At 39.8% G+C, this 19,785-nt stretch overlaps 1 protein-coding gene across 2 annotated transcripts in view; it reads right to left on the bottom strand.

Moving 5' to 3' along the window:
- LOC141429759 (interference hedgehog-like) overlaps window positions 1-19,785 on the bottom strand; it is a 49,830-nt gene that overhangs the window by 4,812 nt on the left and 25,233 nt on the right. Inside the window, exons 3-15 of one of the 2 annotated variants that reach the window (XM_074090258.1) lie at window positions 15,305-15,537; window positions 12,717-12,911; window positions 11,180-11,355; window positions 9,670-9,877; window positions 8,976-9,192; window positions 8,265-8,395; window positions 7,627-7,717; window positions 7,173-7,276; window positions 4,324-4,442; window positions 3,186-3,342; window positions 2,566-2,772; window positions 1,721-1,910; window positions 613-707 (exon numbers count right to left, since the gene is read on the bottom strand). In XM_074090258.1, coding sequence (XP_073946359.1) covers window positions 613-707; window positions 1,721-1,910; window positions 2,566-2,772; window positions 3,186-3,342; window positions 4,324-4,442; window positions 7,173-7,276; window positions 7,627-7,717; window positions 8,265-8,395; window positions 8,976-9,192; window positions 9,670-9,877; window positions 11,180-11,355; window positions 12,717-12,911; window positions 15,305-15,537 — 2,123 coding nt within the window. The remainder of the gene's footprint in view (window positions 1-612; window positions 708-1,720; window positions 1,911-2,565; window positions 2,773-3,185; window positions 3,343-4,323; window positions 4,443-7,172; window positions 7,277-7,626; window positions 7,718-8,264; window positions 8,396-8,975; window positions 9,193-9,669; window positions 9,878-11,179; window positions 11,356-12,716; window positions 12,912-15,304; window positions 15,538-19,785) is intronic. The other variant, XM_074090259.1, reaches the window with a different exon arrangement.

The following is a 19,785-nucleotide window of genomic DNA, read 5'->3' as shown; positions in this document are numbered from 1 at the left end:
TTACGCAATTTTCCGGGATCAAACTATTCTATTTAAAAGTGTGTAGGTATACATGTATACATACATGTATTTCAGGTGTTTTATGTTTTTTTTTTGTTTATTTGTGTGTAATTTAGTAAATGTTATTGTATTTGTGTGTCTTCTGTATTAGTGAATAAATGTCTTCTTTCTTTCTCTCTCTTTCTTTTTATGTCCTATTCAAGTTCTCAAACTACATATATCAAAAAAGTCTTAGGATATACGTTATCTCTATGCTGTACAAATTTGATGTCTTCATTGGGTAGTAATTACCGATGCGCGAGTTGCGGAATGTTTCCAAAAAGTTAGAAAAGTTCTCGGAAATTTCTGGAAATTTACACAAGATATAGGAAGTTTAGAAGTTTCGGAAATTTTGAAAAATTCCGTAATTTTGGAAAGTTTCCTTTGGCACATCAGTAGTAGTAGCCTTTATTTTATTAAAATGTTCAAAACCGTCTAACGGTTAAAAATATCCCCAGGCACTTTTGATACCAAATTTCATTTAAATCGGTTCAGCGGTTTAAGCGTGAAGCGGTAACAGACAGACACACAGAGTTACTTTAACATTTAGAGTATTAGTAAGAATGTAATCACCTCAGCATGCATGGGGTTGGCAGTGATAGTGATGGGCACTTTGGCAGGGATGTAGCCGTTGGCACCGCTGCTTTCGGGGCCAGAGCCTTTTTCTTCTGGAACAAAAGAAAACATCAGTACCGCCTCCAGATTCTAAGGTAAAGAACTTAATTAAGTATACTAGCATGTATCTGCGGATAGAATGTACTTTTTTAATGATAAATATAAATAAACAAGTTGCTCAATTGAGGAGTGTCTTTTCAAAAGGGCTTATTTCCGTTTTTCTCTTTTTTAACTAAAATTAATGTAGGTCTGTTTAAAACAGAAAAATACAAATATTATTTGAGGTTAAAGTTCTAAAATGTCCCTAGTTGTCTTTTAAAAAAAGGTTCAAATATCAAGGTTCGGATCAAAAGGACCTAATTCTTCCTTATATGTACACTTATTATCTACGTTGAATTATGACTTTTTGTAGACTTCGTGAAGCCGACTACCAAAAAAAAATTTTTTTTTAACTATGATGACACCAAAATCGTTTTTAGATTTACTCGTAACAATGATCGCTAGGTATATTGAAATCATTCGCCATCAAAGCAATATAATATTCTTATAATTGGATGATGGGTAATAGAAAAAAAAAGGTATAATAATAATAAGTTATTCGAAATTGACTTAATTAGAACCTAACGAAATAGTTTTGCCACAACAAAACGGCTTAATTCCAAAAGTTCGCATCAAAAGAGCTTACTTAACTCCGAAAATGTATGGTAAGTTACGTAAATATTTAGGTAGTAGTGCCGTAACATTTATGTCAACTTACTTTAATACAATATCGAAGATAAAATAACAATTTCTAAAATGGAAACCGTGGATTTAGTTGTCCTCGATTTTCCAACAAAAGTTTAAAGTGGAAATAAGCCCTTTTGAAAAGGCACTCCTTAATTATTTTACGTAGTTTCACCTGCACCAGTGTCAGTGTGTGTGTATCATATATTGCAAGTCGAATCAATACATTTTCATGCATGGATATACTTTCATATTCATTGGATGACAATATAATTATACTAAAGAAACAGATGGTGTTATGAACAAAAAGCATATTTAGCAAAATACTTGCTGGATTTCTTACTATTGGCAGATGGTCGCCTCGCCCTCCGACAAAGCAGAAGCGTCACTATCAGTATGACGAGCAGCGCGGTGGCACCCAGGGCTCCACCCGCCGTGACTAGGGCACCTGGCGCCCTGTCCTCCTTGGGCGCTTGGGGCGAGGGCTCCGTTGTGGGGCCAGGCGCTGTCGCTGAGCGGAGTGTCTTGGCCACCTGTACAAGTAGGTGTACATGTATATATTTCAAATTGATTAATTTAACTCATAGTTAGTAAAATACAATGACTTTTTATTGAACAACAATACCTATTAAACGATACAGAAAACAGGTACATAGAGGAAATTCTAATTAATTTAATTTAAATACAAAATAAAGTATAAGCACCTAAAAAAACTATAAACTAATTTAAAAAAAATAACAAACCGCCTCGTTCTTGGCTCAAAAAACCCCACTCTATCCCACGTTATTTTGGCACGATTGCTTAAAAAATTGTAATATACCACCAGCCCACATTTACCATCAGCCAAATATGTGGTCTACCACCCCAAAGTTGATAATCGTTTGCATGTCATAAAACAATAATGCCAACTTGAAAGTTCGACTTTGACGACACATTCGTTTGATATATAGGAACTTGTTTAAAAACTGATAGACCAACTAAACCAAATAAGTATTTGGCTGATGGTACCTGTCAATTAATGCACGTCACACAACATGCCTATTATTGCCAAATCTTTAAAAATCGTACCTACTGTATTTTGAGCTCTACTATGAAGTAGTCAAAATTGTCTTTAAATGGTGCATGTCGTCAAATTTACAGCACATTGGTATCAATTGTAACATTTTAATTGATTAGTAAGTAAATTACCAGTATACTACTGAAGTCAGACGGAGCCTGAGCAGTGTAGCTCTGCAGTTTGAGCTCGTAAGCCGTATCGGGCGCGAGGTGACCGAGCTCTGCCGAGCGGGCGGAAGCACCGCCGCCCACTGTGACCTTCTCGTACTTGCCGGCTGATGAGACGGCGCGGTAGTAGATGTAGAAACCTTCGGCTTCTATGCCACCGCCGCTCGACCACTGAGGAAAAAATAAGCTGTAAGGGAACCAATTAAAATCCCTAGTACATTGTCAATGACACAAAGCTACGATCTTGCGGCTCCTCATCGCCATCATCATATCTGCTGTAGTATGTCTACTGTAGGACATAGGCCTCCCTCATAGACCTCGAATTGCTTCGGTTGGAAGCAGCCCGCATTCACCATGAACCCGCGACTTTTGCGAATCAGCTGCGCTGGCTGATCCGCGATCTTCATTCGAGAACTTTTCAGCCTCAACCGCAAACCAAGTCACGATCAAACGAGATGCCGTAGCACCTAATGATCTGAACATACCTCCTGCTACCACTGCCTATCTTTCTAGTTCCAAAAATGTATAACGACCGAGTTATCTACTAATTATTTTTAGATACAGCTGAAATGCGTTTATATTACCGTCCAATTCAGTCTGACGCTGGTAGATGATATTGGTTCCGCAGAGGTAAGTTCTGGCGCTCGTGGGCCCTTGATTCCTCCGCGCTGCAAGTAGAACTTCGGACTGCTCCTCCCCAGCTTGTTGTCTTGGTTCGAGTACACAGCTGCTATACGGAACCTAGAATAACACTCATATACTTTGAATTTTGTGCCTTTCCCAAGAATGTACCCTGCAATCGGTTTTATGCTACCCGCTTCCTATAGCTTCACGCAATCATCCATTCTCTTTCATCATCATCATTCCACCGGCGGACGTCCACGGTTAGACATAAGCGTCCCCCATAGACGTCCAGCTGTTTCTGTTGAAAGAGGTCTGCAGTTACCGTGGACCCGTCCATTCTCCTTGTTGGATAGAGATGTTGGTAGCATTTCACCTTTTAGCACGCGTCGCCACTACCCAAACTTACGAGCAATGTGCTCTACTCATTGCCACTACTCGTAAAGGTGCGGATTTTGCTATGCTGTCGCACTCCACTCTTCATACAAAACTAGGCGCGGCCTTCGAAATCTGTCGCTAGTCTGGCCGCTAGCATAGTTCGTAAATGTCTTTTCACGCCAAAATTTAGTCTTTCAATTCCTAAGAGTATCGAGTACTACGTACCACTTACGCTTACTCGTATTTTAAGACTGTCTCTACAGAGGTAGCAGAAAAAAGGGAACGCAAGATTTGCGCACGAGCAAAAAGTATTTCCATTCGTGTTGGAAATCTTTTTACAAGCTTTTGTCTGTCTATCTATAGTCAAATCTTGCAAGTTAAATTCGACCAACTTCCAGTAATCGGATTGACTTTAAATTTGGCATACTTATGTAAATCCCGTGACAATACAATAATCTAGTAGTGACATCCTGGTAGTCCAGCCAGGATCGTCTCCGCAGGACGGAACTCTTCAACGGTTAATAGCATCGACTTGAAATTTGGTATGCAAATGTAGTTTGGGTGACAATGCAAGTACAGTCAGCAAAAAATGCTTGTATTAAAAATGTTTTTTATGGTTAGGTTATTTAGTTCTAAGTCAGCTCTAAGTTCATTACTCAACGGGTGGTTGGCGTTTGAAAACAACAATCTACGATTACGAGATGTCTGTCAAAGGTCACTTACTTGTAGTATCTGTCGGGTATCAACTGGTCGACTTCATACGAGTGGATGTAAGGCGGAATGTCGGAGGTCGCCGTGTGCCACTGCACGTTGCTGGAGTTCGTCACCTCGCGAAATTGAACCTGTGTACGTTACACAAGTAAATAATAACGTACTAGCGTTTACCAGCTTCGCACGCGTAGTATATCAGACCTGGCAGATGAATTTAATTCGGTGATTTTACTAAATTTCCACGGGAATTCCAAAAAATATCATCGTGGTGTTCATTGACGTTATATTGAAAACAACCGTGTCAATTTTCATGCCCTTGAACCTTGAGACTTTTAATATCAATAACTAAACGTGTTTATAGTTGATATTACATACTGTACCTAGTGTTAAAGTTTTCCGATTGTTTTTGGTGATAAAATCCTACTTTTGACTTGAAATATTTTGTTTTTTTTTTTATTTTTTTCCAACAAAAACCCTTCATATCTCGCAAAATATTGAGCCTATAAGTATGGGTATGGTCAATGAGACCTACACCTGCCTAGTTTGCAAAATTTGCATTTTTAAAATTCCCCCTCCCCTACCCATACCGCCTGGCAGTGAGGTATCATTTTCCATATATTTTTTACGCTGAATCGAATGAGACCATATCCATACTTATAGGATCAATATTTTGCGAGATATAAAGGGTTTTTGTTGAAAACATAGAAAACAAAATATTTTTCTTTTAACTCAACCAATTTTGGGTTTAAGCAACAATTTAGGCTTCTCAGGATCACTGAGAGCAATCAGTATTACCATCACATCTATACATCTTGAGAAACTATTGTTGATAAGTTATTTTTAGACTGTTTTATGTTTTCAACAAAAACCCTTTATATCTCGCAAAATATTGATCCTATAAGTATGGGTATAAAATATTTTTTAAGCGTTGCCCCCTGCTCATACCCCCTGGGAGGGGTTAGGACGTTTAAATTTTGGTAGGACTCAGCAGATCCTCATATCTAGTGCAAGATAAAGTTAGAAACAAATTTTCATTGATGTACATATATTTTGCCGCCAAAATATCCTATTTTTCCTGTGCTATCTTCATACAAAACTGTTGGTGGATTTTTATATCGCTCATGGCTCCGCTGCCTCGCTTCACTCCGATGGACGGGCAGTCTTAACCGGTGATAGGCATTAAATGAACCACCCAATAAAATCCGTGGATAATCAAAATTTTCTAAGAGCTCTTTCAAATATTATTTGTTTTAATGCGAGCTGGAGTAGCTCGAGGTGCTTTGTCTAGACAATAAAGAAATGCACATCTCGCTGGATCTGAATTCTAGACTCTTGAAGATTAATACTGAATTGTTTTGGGAGATTGTTTAAAATACATTTTACGGGTGAATCTCGGGAGGGAAACCGGATTTATATACTTTATCTGTCTGACGTCTGGTGGTGAGACTTTTCAGCACGGTCTCGGTTTTATACGTATACATTGTGAGATTTATAGTTGTTTGACGCAATGTGACGCACTGTGATAGAATGAGCTGTGTCTCTCTCTATATCTCACATTTTAAATACATTTTATTTAAATTAAACTAGGTTTCACCTGCGACTCCGTCTGCGAAAAAATTGTTTATTGTATAGCTATGCTATTTTCCGGGATGAAAATCCGGTGCCCTAAAAATCCTGTCTTATGTCCTTCCCGGAGTCTTAAATTATCTTCATACCAAATTTTGTTCAAATCGGTTTAGCTAATAAAGCGTGAAAGGGTAATATACAAACGGAGTGATGGACAGACAGAGATACTTTCGCATTTATATTTTAGTTTGGATTTGAACGTGTAACCTGACGCGCCACGTTACGTCAAAAGAAATTTGATAGAATATAATATAGCAGGACAAAATAAGACCAAATTATTTTTTAATTAACGGAGAAGTGTCAAAGTTAACGTCAGTTTTGTTACTAAAGTAACCGGCACACGTGCGCAAAAGCGTTATGCTTGTCGAAACTCTAAAGTAGGTACCATCAGCCAAACGTGATTGAAATAATCCTTCTGAAGAAGGTTTTAGACGACGCTTACTAGTATTAAAGGTTGATAAAATATACATAAAATAATTTAGACCTCTAAGGTCAGATTTTAATCTAGTCTAGACTCGGTAAATGAAAATTAGAAACTAAAATTAAAATGTATGTTTCATGAATGCTTCTAAGTCTTGAATATCAACTTAAACCCACACAGAGGATATTTTAAGGTGACTAAAAGTACGTAAGTAACAAAAAATTAGACAAAATTAACAACAAATTAGGCCCAGCAGTTTCTGGGTTGGTAAATTTTCCTCTATACCTATCCTTAAACAAATACTAGTCAATTAAAAAACGCACAACAATAGTAACACTATTCATTCGCGATGTTACATGATTTATACATTTTCTAGTTTATCCCCATAAGTAAGAAACCGCCAAGTTTAAAATTCATTTATTTGCGCTTACGCCCGTCTTTGCTAATTCTTGCTAATCTTTACTAATTTACGTACGTGTACGTATGTGTACCAATTTTCAACTCAATAACTAAATAACACGACTTTGTAATATATATAATAATAATTTAAGGCATTTCTACCGTTTTTGTCCCAATAAACATTATCAGGGCAATTATTCGAGCGTTTCAATCGCCTCATTTTTCTGGTCCCATTTTTTACAAATTGCGCTGTAGATTTTGATGTTGTTTTCAATTATTCGTTAGTGTTCCTGTACATCTACCAGATAAGAAAAACTGTATAAGAACCTACGGCCATTTTTAAAGAAAAGTACGTGTCTACATAAATGAGACGGTTGAAATGCTATAATCAATAGCCGTCATTATTATATCTTACCTTAAATATTTGTATCGGCATTCCGACGCTGGAGTTGGACCAAGACACCATGACACTCTCGTCGGACATGCGCGTCACATTCGGCCGGGACGGAGGCACCATTACTGTCCAATGAACACTATCATCAATTTAAAAATTAAATTAGGTAGTTTTTGTAGAGTAATGTCTTGGAGACTGTGTATCATTCCGAGAGTCACAAACAGTTCTGACAGAAAAAGTCTAACGCCTCAGCATCATGCTGAGTCAGCGACCGTTTCACTTTTGGAGGGACAGACAACATCGTGTATGTATTTTCATTTTTGTATTTTTTTTGTTTTATTTGTGTTGTTTAAATGATTTTTTTTTCCTTTTTAAATTTGTTGTATTTGTGTGTCTTTGTGAATGTCTTTCTTTTTTCTTTTCTTACTCAAAGTGATTAACTCTAGTTAGTGTAGCAAAATATTCTGCGACTTACCTTTATTTTTCCGGGGATTCTTCCGGTTGTTGTGTCTTTTCAGCGGTTGGTAGGCGATGTGTGATGCCTTCGCGTTTTCTGCTGAATACTCCTATAGAACATAGTAAGTAACATAACATTAACTGCAAGGACATGTTTAGTAGGTACCTACGAGTAATTGGTTTTTAGAGAAAGTATCTTCAACTTCAGTGATGTCGAAGCCTTAGAGGGAGCAGGCTTGTCTAATAAAATTGTATCTAATAGGAACTACTGAAATTTAATCGATCGAGACTCCTATTTTAATCGATTTATCAGAATTCGATTCGAATCGATTTCCCAAAAGAATCCTCATCCCCATGTGGTTTTACAGGAAAGTCATTACATTACTCGTGCGTTTAAACCTCTCATTTACGTGGTCACTTCTATAGGAATTGGCTGTTGACATGTTCACAATTTTTTTGACGTCCTGTACTTAAACTAGATAACCTGGAAACTGTACAGCATCTTCTAACATTTAAATAAAATATGCCCACAAAATCATACGGAATAATGACCCGTCATATCTTGCCGTCCCGCTGACGCTAATATTATTTAATACGAGCGTGAGAGGGACGGTACGATACGAACTTCGAATTCCGTAGTAGCCCCCCAGGACTGACCTGATCGGAGATCTGTACGGGCACAACGGTGAGCAGCGCAGCGTCGTGCGCGCAGCCGAGCGCGTTACACGCGAAGCATTGCACCGCGCCTGCGTGCCGCTTCTCCGCGCGTGCGATGTGCAACTCCGGACCTACACCATAATAAAAAAGTTAAAAGGTAAAATTACGAAGTTATAATATAAGACATTAGTGACATTAAATAACAATTAACAACTGTCCTAAATTTTCTAACACCACATGTCCAATATTATGTACATCATCAATATCAGATATTAAAAAAATGCATTAAAGCAAAATCCTTAGTACATTATCATATATAATGCACGACAGTTAAAGTGTCAATTGGCAATTGACTGATTCAGACGTTACTTTGCGGAGGTCCATGTCAATGACAATACACTAAAGTTCATACGTTAACCTGTCTTCTCCGCTTTAAGCCGTTCGATAACAGAACGAAGCAAAGACGCCACAAGCCATATCATGAATAACTTAAATGGCGTCAAAAAACATCCTCTAATCATCTGTGTGAGGGACACACAAAATTTTGTTAGTATATGTTTCATGTGTGTTTTCCTGTATTTTTTTGGTTTATTTTTGTGTAATTGTGCAAATTTTGTTGTATATGTGTGTCTTCTGTGTTAGTGAATAAATGTCTTCTTTCCTTCTTTCTTTCCTCATTCTACCCCTATCGAAGGCTGGGGTCGCACTTACCAACAGTTTGAATCTCCTTCCCAGTAATTATCGGCTCAGCGTTCAACATCCAGTGTATAGTAGGCGGAGGCTGTCCAATCGGAGTTCCGCAGGCCACAACTGCGCTATCCCCTTCGCTCACGTTGACTCCGACCACGGCACCGTCCCAGGACGGCGCTTGGAGGGCAATGACCTTCCAGGACCGACGGATACCGTCCGCCTCACAAGAGTAAAAGCCCTGGCGGAGAAATTGTAGACTAAGTAAAGTACACTGGGCATCATTAGGCCTTAACGTATAAACATAAAATGAGGATGGAGGTATACCAATCTTAATACCTATAAAAGAGTAACGTGACTGACTAGCAGACTGACTGATAGACAACGCAAACCGTAAAACACAGAAGCGCCGCACTTGTGAGTGTTGTGTACACAAACTCTGCTCCAAGTCAAGGTGTACTTGTACTAAAATGGAATATCAAAAGAATTGACGTGGAATAGGAACATAGCCTATTTTTTTCTCATCCTCTAAGGTGTACCTACCTGCGAGCACAAAGTTACTTTTTCAAATAACGTAAACTAAATTTAAAACTGCAAGGAAACTCATTTTTACGATCCATGATTTTGAAAACACCGATGCATCAGGCATACAGATAATATCGTCAAACTTATAACGTTCCTCTTTCTGCGTGTGGGGGTTAAAAATATGGAAACTAACCTCGTCTTCTGTAGTAAATGGTTGGACAACGAGGTCATAGTCATGTCGGAAGCCGTTCCTCTGCTCATTGTCCTTGCTCCAAGTGACCCTCGGGGGAGGAGTAGCGACGGCTCCACACCAGAGTCTGAGGGCACCCCCGGGAGGCACTGACTTTGTCAGGACACCCTCGCTGTCCACTTGGCCAACGTATTCTTCTGTTTCCAGGAACCTAAGAAGGGTATTTTGTTTTAAACACCAGGGCACATTTTCTTGAAACATATTAGTCTACAGAACCCGGCGACAAAGATTGCACATCGCTCTTCGGAAAAAGACTTTTCACGACAATTTCCGAACACTGCGACTGTCCATCAATCATCGCATTTGCAGTGACGTTCTATATCAAATCGCCCTATTACTGCAAATACCGACTATATAACTTTTTTACAAAAGTGTTTTTTTTTAACTTTTAGAATACATTTTTCAAGCTCTACAGACTGTAAAACCCATTCTTTAATACGACCTTTCATTGCAAAGTAAGTAACATACCAGTAATTTGATAGTATTATGAACTGGCAGAAACTGAAATATGTATAATAATACAGCGATTTATGTTTTCACCTCCAAGTTAAACCAATTATCAGTTTATAATGTTTTTTTGCAAATACATTTTATGAAATAGTAGCTAGGTATTTTAAGTTATGTAAGTAAGTTTTACATATACTTATTTGGCTAGAAATACAAAACTTCTTTTTAATTTTTTACCAGAAAATTTTCGTATTGAAAGTAAATCAAAATTAATGGATGTTTAAAGTAGTTTTCAGAAATTTAAGTAGCATATTATGTAGGTAGCATTGTGCTAAATAAAATAACTGAAAAGTAGATTGGATAATATTCGCCATCATCATATCAGCCGTAGGACGTCCATTGTTGGACATAGGCATCCCCCATATATACACTTGCTTCGGTTGGTAGCGGCCTGCATCCACCTTGAACCTGCGGCTTTAACCAGGTCATTCGTCTATCTCGTAGGTGGACGTCTTATTTACGCTGCCATTCGAGAGGTTTTCGTCCTCAGCGGCCGTCCGTTCTCCGTGCTATATGCTTTAAGGCCTGCCCATTGCCACTTCGACGAGCTAACGAATTAGCTGGTTATGTCGGTGACCCTCGTTCTTCTACGTATCTCCATTTCTGATTTGGTCCCTTGGAAAATCCCGAGCATAGCTCTCTCCATAGCTCGCTGAGCAAATCTGGGCCTATTTATAAGGCCTATACTATAGTGAAACACCACGTCTCGGATCCATATGTCGTCACGGGCCACACACATTGGTTAAAGACCATCGTCTTAAGGCTCTGAGAAATTTTGGACGAAAAGACATTGCGGAGTTTCCTGAACGCTGCCCATCCGAGTTGGATTCGACGATTAATCTCCTCTAAGTTGGACGTACCTATTTGAACGGTTTGTCCTAGGTATACATACACGTCAACAACTTTAAGAACAGAATTTTCTAACATAACATTCACATATGTTTACCTGACTCCACCGATCCCTTCGTGCTGCACCTTCAGGTACGTCTTCTCTGGAAGATCCATTTCCTGTCCACTGAGCTCGTTGGTAGCTGAACAGCTGTACGTGCCACTGTCCTCTGCCGTCGCGTTGTGAATCACCAGGACCCCGTGGGGCGGCGTGTCCAACTGTTTACTTCTTCCCTGAAGAAGAAGATTAAGTTAGATTAGGTTCTTTTGTAACGCCATCTACCGTCACTAGGATCTTACCGTAGGATCTTACACTCTCTTTTTCAATAATCTTAAATCTACTATATGACTAAAGAGCTAAGCGTATCTGCCTTATCATGATCATGTCTGCCTATATACATCCCACTGCTGGGCACAAGCCTCCTCACAGGATGAGAGGGCTTGATCAGTAATTGTCACGCAAGGCCAGTGCGGATTGAGAACTTCACACACACCATTGAATTGATTTTCGCGATGTTGTCCTTCACCGTAAAGCTTTCAAAGCAAATTCTTAAAACTGAGAATGCGAGTCCGTCATTTAAACACACTATCCTCCGCTTGATAGGATCTATCTATCTATCTAATACCTTTAAACGAGCAATTGTTGTATATATTATAAATATATTTCGAGGATCTCAGAAACGGCTCCAACGATTTCGATGAATGTGGTATGTAGGGGTTTTCGCCGTTTTCGGGGATGATAAATCGATCTAGCTTGGTCTTATCTCTGGTAAAACGCTGGTTACCGAGTTTTAGTACGAGCGGAGCTCGGTCACCCAGGTACTAAGCTCGCGCCCAAAAAAATAAATTAGAAGTGTTTCAAGATAAAAAAAATATTTAAAAAAATTACATCTTCAATGAAAATAGCTACTTATTATTGCTATTTTTGAACGCATCCTGACAGTTCATTTAATTCAAATTGAATAGAGCATCTTCAAACTGTTGAGAATCGCATTGCCTAGGGGCCCAGACGTGGTGATTCCAGCCCTGGCTATTTAGAACTTAATAATTGACAAGTATGAAGCTCATCCTCGTGAATACAGCGAGTGAATGGGCACTTTTATATTTCACCGTAGACGGGGCTCAGGTCGACCGTTACGGCTCGATGGAGGAGCCAAATTTATGAGACGACATCAACTAGAAGGAAATTCGGGAAGTTCCCTGTGGACGGCCAGGTTTTGCCGTGAACAGCGAAACACATGGTATTATCAGGGTCCCGTGCCTCAAAAAGAAAATTAATCCCTTTATAGGACATTGTTAGACGCCTTTTTCTCATGTCAGAATCGGGTAGAGATATAAAGTTAAAATTAATATTATGGAATATTTAAGCGTAAAAAATAAATTTCTAAGTCATCATAATCATATTTTCAGCCCTGTCCGAGTGCCCCCAATAAGCTGCCACAATGGGCTCCCAACTTGTAATCGTCCTCAAAGTAAAAGCACACTTGGACATGTTACTTTGTCAAATCATTTTGTATAAGAACAGTGAACGAGGTACTATTTCTTTGTATATATATATATATACCAGCCCCGAATAACCATGAAGCTCGCCTTACCGAACCAAGTTCCTTCCGCCACGTGAGAACAGCCGGTGGTTCTGAGACCGGCTCCTTGCAGTGCAGCACCACGGTGTTGTACAGAGGTGCTAGGATGACGCGTCTCTCCGCAGAGTTCCGGCTCAGGTCAATGCGGGCGATTGTGAGGCGCGCCGGGTCCGAAGCCAGGCTGATCGCTCCGTACCAGACCACACACTGGAGACGAAAGAAATTAAAGGTAAGATGCTTTGTTTGACTTTGGAATGACGAAATAGCTGATTGCTCCGCATACTGGAGATGAAAGGATATTAAAGGTAAGTATTGCTTTGGAGTATAAAGAGGCTAGCCTAAGAGATATAACGATAGGTAAAAGATACCATGTCCTTATCGTTAGAAATAATTCTACTGTTCAATAAAAAATGAGACGTAAAATTCATTGAATAGAGTTTCTATGAAATATGTTTCATTCAAGTAAAATAGTCGTTCAACCAATAATATTCGAAGTAAAAACACAGCGTGTCAAGGTGGCAAGATGTTGAAATAAAACCATCAACTTTACTGCTCACATATCCTCAACTTCTCAACTCTTTTGCCAGCAGGAAGGGAAGGCAAGGGTTAAGGGGAATAAATGTATTATTTGGTGTTTTTGTGGCAACATTTTTTTCTGCCTTTCGTTTCATGACTCCAAACGCCCAGTTTCAAAAATAGGGAATTCAAATTAAGTTTTGGTGACTGTAGGCACGAATTCCTGATAAAGACAGCATACTGTGCAGTGCAATCGAACCACTTAAATGCCTCAAGTATGCGATCCGCGATGCGCTCCAAATACTAGCCGCTTAAAAGCATGTGTATTAGTCTCTTCCCAGCCTATATACGTCCCACTGTTGGGCACAGGCCTCCTCTCAGAACAAGAGGCCATAGTTCCCACGCGGGCCCAGTGCGGATTGGGAACATCACACGCACCATTGAATTGCTTCGCAGGTTTGTGCAGGTTTCCTCACGATGTTTTCCTTCACCGCAAAGCTCGTGGTAAATTTCAAATTGAATTCCGCACATGAATTTCGAAAAACTCAGAGGTGCGAGCCGGGGTTTGAACCCACGACCCTCTGCTTGAGAGGCGATAGGTCAAACCACTAGGCCACCGCGGCTTCGTGTATTAGTATCAGTGATAATTATCACGATCAAAAGTGCTCTCAATGTTTAGCCGCTATATCTATAACTGCATGACTCAAACCACCGCCAAAAATAGCTCGCTCGTAATTTCCGCTCGTTAAATACGAGGTCCCCATTTGGCAGCGTAGCGACGTCAAATCAATTAAATATTTCACTAAACTTTTTCTACGGGATGTTATATCTGAGAAGTTTTACGGCCAATTAAAATACAGTGTTGAAGAAATGCGGGTCCATGCTATCCGCATTGCCTCCCCTCTGCAAATTACGAATTATGCGACGACGTGTATACAGAACTCAGGACTCCAGAATTTGCCGATCAAAATGGTAAACAAGTGTTGGTCGAGTTGGATAATAAGGTACTAAAAACAAGTGAGAAGAAAAGCAATGAAAATTCAGTACGATCCAATAATATAACTTTTGGCCTAAAGGTTCCAATACCCATAACTAACATGCAATAAAATTTTAGTACTAATTCTAGCACTTTGGGCCGACCGAAAAGGTGTGGCAAATTTAGCACAATGCTATAAGCGTAACGCATAGACAGAACATTTGCGTAAATCAGAGAAATAAAGCATTGCTTAATTATTATTTTTAACCCCCGAGACAAAAAGAGGTGAGTTATAACTTATAAGTTTGACCGCTATGTGTGTATGTGGCACCGTAGCTCTTTAACGGGTGAGCCGATTTGAATGCGGTTTGTTTTATTTCGTTAAATCGGTTCAGCCGTTTTTGAGATAACTATGAACTTTGCAGTGACAAAGTCGAGAGTTTTCTAACTTTTTCTTTATACAATGCAATACAATAACTCTTTATTGCACACCAACATGTAGGTAAATATATTATTATTATTATAATTATTCGACTGAATGGCAAACGAGCAAGTGGGTCTCCTGATGGTAAGATCACCACCGCCCTTAGTTAGACTCCTGCTACACCAGGGGGATTGCAGATGCGTTGCCAACCTAGAGGCCTAAGATGGGATACCTCAAGTGCCAGTAATTTCACAGGCGGTATCTTACTCTCCACGCCGAAACACAACAGTGCAAGCACTGCTGCTTCACGGCAGGATTATTCCAAATTCTCATGCGTGCAAAATGCGTTGTACAAAACTGATCGGATAAATAGTGGCATTATTTTAATTGCTAAGAATCATATAATTAGTGATGGGTGGTTTACATATGTGCCATAATTAGTGTAATGCCATTGATGTCACTAAATTGGATCGGTTATTGCGCTAGAGGATTCATTCCTGGGGTCCTGTGCTTGTTTTGGTCCTTCTGGATTCAATTGAACATAGGTAATATCCCGGTAATTTTAGGATTACATAACCCGGGATCCCGAAATCAGAAAAAAAAGATATCTCATATATGTATAAAATCAAAGCCGTTGATCAATTTAATTTATACAAGCTGATAATTACCACGACAAGTACATACCTGATACAACGCAGACTCTGTATCATCATCGATCGTGACGACCAGCCGCGTGGTGATCTTCTCCCGATCGCTGCTGCCTTCCGCGTCCTTCCAGCTCTCATCAGGCCTTTCTACGGGCTTCCACCGCCACGCCAATCTCTCCCCAGGAACGTTGACGGCGCACTCGAACGCGACCTCATCTCCGACTAGAGCCGTCACCGGCTCGGGGAACTTCGTAAACTTCCATTCGAGTTCTGGAAGGAGAAGTGTGACAGCTTTTAATTCTTGTAGTGGGGTGTTTGAGTTCAGTTGATGGAAATGTTAGTTCACATCATCATCGTCATAACCTCCTAACGCCCAAGACAAATTTTTGATGTATGAACATCAAACTTTGTGTCATTCATGATAATTTAATAAAGGACTCTGGGCGTTCGGAGGTATCATCCGTAGGACGTCCACTGTTGGACATAGGCCTCCCTCATTATCATAAGGGGGGGGGTTGCCAATACTCGCCGCGCTTGGCAAGTGGGTTGGCTAGTGCAGTAAAAGATTTTAAGGCTGCCAAGAAAATGCAGTTGACCATCTTCTGGTATTGTCCCTCAGCTGGTTCCTGCGGGAAGAGACTAGGGGGTCAACATTCTCACGCCGGCGTCCCACAGCTACCTATAATGTTACTGAAGTGTGCATTTTTGAAACAGACATAACTGGGTACAATCAGCATCAAAAATATATGTACGTTACCAAGACGTCAAAAATATCTATGTACCTTTATGCCACTAAACATGAGGTTGATGGATACATATTTTGACGCTTTGGCTGTATAGATATTTATGCCATCGATGGTACCTAATATAATTTTAATCAGCTTTACTTGTAAAAGACTTTCAGGAAAGGTGACGGATCATTAAAATTGGTAGAGTGCAACAAGATCTTTCCAAATAAATCCAGAGCAGAAGTCGATTACAATCTAAACCAGTGTTTTTCAAACTGTGGGTCGTGACCCCCCGGGGATCGCAGATGCCCCTTTAGGGTATCTTTAAAATACTCTCACCTTTATTGTGTATGATTATTCAATGTTCGTATTATCAACGTAGGATAATGTAAATAACGTTTATGTACGTTGCTGCATTGAAATGTAACCGTTTGTTTCCTAAATAAATTAAAAAAATAATAATAATAATAACTTTAAGTGGAGGTAGGCAGGCAGGGTGTCGCCAAATATTTTTCAAACAAAGGGGGGACGCGTCCTGAAAAAGGTTGAAAAAAAAAAGGTTGAAGTTAGTTTTTAAATAAGGTCCTCACTGAAAATCAGCGCCACGGCTTGCCGTGGCATTATGCTGAGTGGGGACCTGTTTAGCGTCATGTATGTCTTTATTTGTTCTATGTTTGTTTTTTATGGCGTTAAATAAATGTATTTTCTTTCTTTTCTTTCTTTCTTTCTTTCTTTCAAAAACACTGATCTAAACAATTTGCCTTTCACAAGTCCGGTTAGGGATGCCGTGCTCGTAGGGTGGAACCAAAATGTAGGTGTTCCATTCGGCGCTTTTAATGACCTCGCTTTAAGTATTTCCTGCAACAATTTATAGGCTATCTACCAGCTAATACAGCTTAAATTCCAATACAGTGAGGCGCCGTGAAAGAATGCCATCAGCAACGCTTTTTATTTGCATGCCGATACAGGAGATTGTCGACCGAAATTAAATTAGTAAAAAACAAGTCCTGTTGTCCTTGATATATTGTTACCCACGTTGGGATGACGCATGGGCCAGAAAAGGCACCTGTGCGATTGAAATAAAATCTTAACCGATCCATTTTAAAGTTCATTCAGAGTCGTCGAATATAAATTGAGTTGTTGGTGGAGGACTTTTTGCGTGCAATTTTTGGTGTTCGGTTGCACGAGTCAATGAACGGGCATTGGTGTGGGATTTCGGAATTTTTATGAAGCTCTGCCGTTTTGATTTTGAATGGAATCGCAAATTATTCGGTATTTGACGTAAGTCGAAGCCGTGGTGGCCTAGTGGTTTGAACTTCGCCTCTCAAGCAGAGGCCGGTCGCACCTCTGAGTGTTTCGAAATTCATGTGCGGAATTACATTTGAAATTTACCACGGGATTTGCGGTGAAGGAAAACATCGTGAGGAAACCTGCACAAACCTGCGAAACGATTCAATGGTGCGTGCGAAGTTCCCAATCCGCACTGGGCCCGCGTGGGAACTATGGCCCAAGCCCTCTTGTTCTGAAAGGAGGCCTGTGCCCAGCAGTGGGACGTATATAGGCTGGGATGGATTAAGCTCTGCCAATTTGATTTTGAATGGAATCGCAAATTATTCGGTATTTGACGAGCGTATAGTCAAGTGGTTAGAGAACCTGACTAAGAAGCTTGAGGTCCCGGGTTCGAGTCCCGGCCAGAGCAGATATTTTTATGAATAATACGAATGTTTGTTCTCGGGTCGAATGTTTAATATAAATGTTAAATATCACGGGACACTTGACACCAATTGACCTAGTTCTAAACTAAGCAAAGCTTGTACTATAGATACTAGGCAACGGATAAACATACTTATGTAGGTAAATACATACTAATATACATATTAAACACCCAAGGATCAGAACAAACTTTCGTATTATTCATACAAATATCTGCCCCGCCCGGGACTCGAACCAGAGTGTATTTAAATATGTTTTATCTACATAAAATGCACGAACAGTAAGCGTTAGATATTCGATCTGTGATGTAATGTTTAGGTACAGTCAAGGGCAAAGATATCGACACGGCCAAAGTTACAAAAATATGTATACACGACTTTATGCACTTAACATTAAGGCCGTGTATACATATTTTTGCAACTTTGGCCGTGTCGATATCTTTGCCCTTGACTGTACACTTTAAAACTTAATTCTAATTTTATTTTGGCTGACAATGTATTATTATTATTATTATTTTGTATACAATTTGACGATCCTTTTGTGAATTTGTTATAATTACCTTACATGTATTTATAATGTATTTTTTCATTAGGTAATAAATAAATCTAATCTAATCTACAGTAGTTATCATATCAGCCATAGGAGGACATAGCTCTCCCACTCCAGTTGCTTCGGTTGAAAGCGGTCTGCATCCACCCTGAATTTGCGGCTTTAACCAGGTCATCTGTCCATCTCGTTGATGGACTTCCTACGCTAACAGTAGTAATGGGCAATCAAAATATATAGAAGAAAAATTCTCTCGCCTGCGCCTTGTTGAAACCATCTCCATATCGAAGACAAAGTTATCAATTGGCAATTACCAATCAGACACACACAGTTACACAGTTGTGTGGGGGCTCAATTGGCAATATGTTTAGCATGATCAGTCCCACTCCCACGCCACTTACTACACAAGTGCATGCAAAGTATCGGCCATAAATACGATTGCAACAGCACTACGCGTAATGCATACACTTAGACTTTATTGGGCCTAAGTAGTAACTTGAATGTAATTTTTCTCTCCAGGGGTATTGCAGATGCGTTGCCAACCTAGAGGCCTAAGATGGGATACCTCAAGTGCCAGTAATTTCACCGGCTGTCTTACTCTCCACGCCGAAACACAACACACACACAACTTTGGCTGCATTTCAACCAGAAGATGTGCTTTTCATGAACCAATACGCTTCATTTACCTCGCCTCGCTCCGCTCAGCAGTTTATACCAGAGATGTGCTGTGCGAGGACAGGTAAATAAAGCGTGTCTATTGGTTGATGAAAAACACATTCCTCGCTACACATCGCACATCTCTGATGGAAACGGAGCCTAATGGAGTTTTAACAAAAAATATTTATAGTGTGTTTTCGGTTCAAAATAATAATTTATTGTTTATCCAAGTTTATTGTCACTCTACTTAGAGAGCTATGGCTTGGTGTTCCGAAATACCGGAATTCGCCGAAAACTTAAACTCACCGACATAACTCGAAGCATATGCAAGTTGAAGTGGCAATGGGCTGGCCATATTGCTCGAAAAATAGATAACCGTTGAGGGAGAAAAGTTCTCGAGTGGCGACCACGAATCGGTTGACGAAGCGTTGGCACCTCCCACTAGCCGGACTGACGACATCGTGAAAGGTGCGGGCAACCGGTGGATACAAGTGGTGAGTTGTCGTTCATTGTGGCGCTCTAAGGGGAGGGGGGGCTGTGTACAGCAGAGGACGTCTTCCGGCTGATGATGATGCTAAACCTACTTAAACTAAAGAGTTTGCTTTTGAGAACTTCTCAAATGGTTTGCAATGATGGGTATGTTATTATAACATATTTTTAACTTTATTGCAAATTAATTTATCACTGTATACTACCACATTGTGTGTCAACTTGCTTTTTGTATAGGTTATAAAAAAATGTTTGTTCCTGCACAGTATAACTAAATCGGTTTTGGACTTTTTCTTTAATATCTACTAAGAAAGACGCTATAAAATAGTTAAGGTTCTATTCTGGGTGTATCTCACAAGCGTTTTGCCCGCCCGTTCTAGTGTGT

This window comes from Choristoneura fumiferana, chromosome 7 (genome assembly GCF_025370935.1).
Source record: "Choristoneura fumiferana chromosome 7, NRCan_CFum_1, whole genome shotgun sequence".
NCBI classification, from domain to species: domain Eukaryota; kingdom Metazoa; phylum Arthropoda; class Insecta; order Lepidoptera; family Tortricidae; genus Choristoneura; species Choristoneura fumiferana.
This window is presented reverse-complemented; position numbering and strand designations above follow the sequence as displayed.